The sequence below is a fragment of the Anomalospiza imberbis genome, chromosome 1, assembly GCF_031753505.1.
Source record: "Anomalospiza imberbis isolate Cuckoo-Finch-1a 21T00152 chromosome 1, ASM3175350v1, whole genome shotgun sequence".
Classification (NCBI taxonomy): Eukaryota; Metazoa; Chordata; class Aves; order Passeriformes; family Viduidae; genus Anomalospiza; species Anomalospiza imberbis.
In genome coordinates, this window is record NC_089681.1 from 32,896,650 (window position 1) to 32,899,850 (window position 3,201).

Sequence of the window (3,201 nt, forward strand, 5' to 3'; positions counted from 1 at the left end):
GTGTGTGTGCCCCCACACAGGGCTCTGCGCACCGCCGCACCAGCCCCGCCGCGGACCGCGGGCCGGCGCGGAGAGGCGCCGCCCCCGGCGCGGAGCTCCGCAGGGCCCGACCCCCACCCCGCGCCCCTCTCCTCCCCTCCGCCCGGCAGATGGTTCGCTCCGCAGACACCCGATATATAGCGCTGTCAAGGGGCGCATCCCCCCTCCGCGCCCCCCCGCGCCCCCGCCCCGGCACGGACTCTCCGCAGCGGGGCCGCCCCGCCGCACTCGGCTCGGCCGTCCGCCCCCGCCCGCCTGCCGCGCTGCCCGCCTCCCCGCCGCCCGCCCGGGGCCATGTCCACGGGCTCCGCGAGCGAGGCGGAGGAGCTGCCCGAGATGGACCTGCGGGCGCTGCAGCTGGACTACCCGCCGCCGCCGGCCAAGCGCCAGCCCCGCGGCGAGCTCTACCCCTCGGGGGACAACTCCTCGGCGGCGGAGGAGGAGGAAGAGGAGGAAGAAGAGGAGGAAGAGGACGGCGAGGGCAGCTGCGCGGCTGGGCCGGCGGGCAGCGGCTGCAAGAGGAAACGGGCGCGGGGCGGCGGCCCCGGGGGCAAGAAGGCGGCGTCGGGGCCCCGGGGGCCGCCGCCCGAGGGGAAGCAGTCCCAGCGTAACGCGGCCAACGCGCGGGAGCGGGCGCGAATGCGGGTGCTGAGCAAGGCGTTCTCCCGGCTGAAGACGAGCCTGCCCTGGGTGCCGCCCGACACCAAGCTCTCCAAGCTGGACACGCTGCGCCTGGCATCCAGCTACATCGCCCACCTCCGGCAGCTCCTGCAGGAGGACCGCTACGAGAACGGCTACGTCCATCCCGTCAACCTGGTACGGCGCGGGGGGCGGGCGGGATGCGGCGAGGGGCACCCGCGGGGAATCCCCGGGCGCCGCTCGGAGCAGCCCCGCGGGGCCGGTGCCTCGGGCAGGGTGGCCGTGCCCGCACTGGAAGGAGCGGCGGGGCGGCCCTGGCTGCTCCGCAAATCCCCGGGGGCCCTCGCACCGTGGATGATTCCGGGGCCGTGCTTGGCTTTGGGTGATGGCGGGTGTGTCAGTCCTGGGGAGTCAGAATAGGGGACCCTGAAGATTACATTCCTCGGGCATTAGGCAAGCTTAGTGTCCGAAAAAGGAGTAACTCGGTCTGCCGGCTGGCCTGCAGCACAAGCAGAGCGTCATGAGTTCATCGGTACAAAACAAAACACCCGATGCTTGTCACAGGGGTAAAACGTTTTCTTATATGCAGCAGAGTGATTGGTTTGGAATGGTTTATATGCTTTTTATTTATTAAATGGCGCAAAGAGTTTCAAAGCAAGAGAAACATTGCCGTTTGGATGTGAACAGTGTTGCTGACTATTGTAGACCTTCTGGAGCATTTAATTATAAGGAAAAACGTAATGAAAATATTTCTTAGAGGAACTCAGCTCTCTCTGTGATTCCCACAGAGACTAAAACATGATGACGTGTTTGCAACTGAACCAGAGTTAGACATCTATCAGTAATAAAGCTCCAGTTTCATACAAGGATAAACTTTCTTTTAATATGAAATACCTTTTTTTTTTGCTTACAGACTTGGCCGTTTGTGGTTTCAGGAAGACCTGACTCTGACACCAAAGAGGTTTCTACTGCCAGCAGATTATGTGGAACTACTGCATAGTCTGACTAAACTGAAGATTTCTTATTGTTGATATTTTGTTTTTAATGGGTTGGATATTTTTAAGAGCTGTGATTTATCAGCTCAGGACTAGTAGATGGGGCAAACTCCTATCTCTAACAGTGTTAAATCTGCATCCCTCATCATTCTTTCCCCTTAATGTTCTGAGGGCAGATTATTTAAAGCAGTAAAGAATGGAGGTGGTTGAAATTAGAGGTTTTATGAACTGACTGCACCAGCTGAAGTCTAAGACTTGGCTTCATCATTCTTACCACTGCCTGAGGACCTGCTGTTCTGAGGCTTTTAAACTAATGGAAGAGGAATATAATGATATAGAATTAACAGCATGGACCAAAATACAATTCTACAAACTAACCACAAACAGTGTTATTTGTATTGTAAAGCAAAACAGTATTTTAAAGTAGCTTTGAAAGTCAGATAGATTTATAATATATTTTGATGGCTTTTGTATTCATGGGTCTGGTTTATTGCAACTATGCAATTAGTCACACTTTTTTCTTTTGGTCCCTTTGATCAGAGTTTTCTTAAAAATGTGTAAGTGGACACATTCTGCTACAACCCATTGGAATTAAAGTAATTCCTTTGGTTATGTCTTGAAATGCCACATGTAAGAATGTAGGACTGTCCCTAGAAATGTGGCAGAGTTTCTGTGCCTTAATCTGGAAGAGAAGTCTGCTTACTGTAAGGCCAGTGTGCATGTGTTTTAAAGAATGTGTTTGTATGATGCTGCAAAATAACAAGAATTCACAGTATTTTAAATATTTTTCCTGTACTGTTATGTTTATCATTGAGAAGTTTATTCTCAAATGAGTTAGTGTGTCATTTCCGTACAGATTCAAACATTGTAATAAAAAATGATGCCATCAAATAAGTTGCAAATGTAAATAACTCTATTTTTTTATAAATGACATTAAAAGCTTGGTTACAGTGACTTACTGGTACTGTGATCGTGTGTGTCTGTATCCATATGCGAGCATCTTTGTAATGCATGTTCTTGAAATCCACTTTTGTAAACACTGTTATCTTCCCCATCTCTTGAGGGCAGATACATCTCCAGCAACAGAGTCAGATAAGAACACTTTCACCCCAAACAATTTATTCGAGGTGCAATACTGTATCAATCAGCAGGGATGGCCAAGTTTTAGCAACTTACAGAATGCTCTGTAATATTCTCTTCTGTGAAGTAGAATAATAAATAAATGCAGATTAAGAAATCAAGGTCATACAGTGTAATAGCTCCTTTCGCTGTTTTTTGGCATTTCCATATGTAATGTGTTTTGCTTTTAGCTGTATTTTTGCAGTGGGAAAATCAGATTAATTTTCCTAGTTGAGAACAGAGTTTTCCTGTTTTAAGATTAAAACTCCTGAGATAAGATTTTATTTTTCTCAAAATATTTTATCAGCAGTTAACTCAGAGTAAGGGAGAAAACTGAATTGCTTTAGAGAAGAAACAGCCACTTCTTCCTTATAAGCAGTGAGAAGGAAGAAACATTTGTTTAATAAGA

At 49.9% G+C, this 3,201-nt stretch overlaps 1 protein-coding gene across 1 annotated transcript; it reads left to right on the forward strand.

The window, feature by feature from the left end:
- Positions 1-237: 237 nt before the first annotated feature.
- Positions 238-2,627, forward strand: MSC (musculin). Its single transcript, XM_068186885.1, has 2 exons — positions 238-855; positions 1,592-2,627. The coding sequence occupies exons 1-2, from the start codon at positions 334-336 to the stop codon at positions 1,676-1,678; spliced, it is 609 nt and encodes a 202-aa protein (XP_068042986.1). The 5' UTR covers positions 238-333; the 3' UTR covers positions 1,679-2,627.
- Positions 2,628-3,201: the final 574 nt, after the last annotated feature.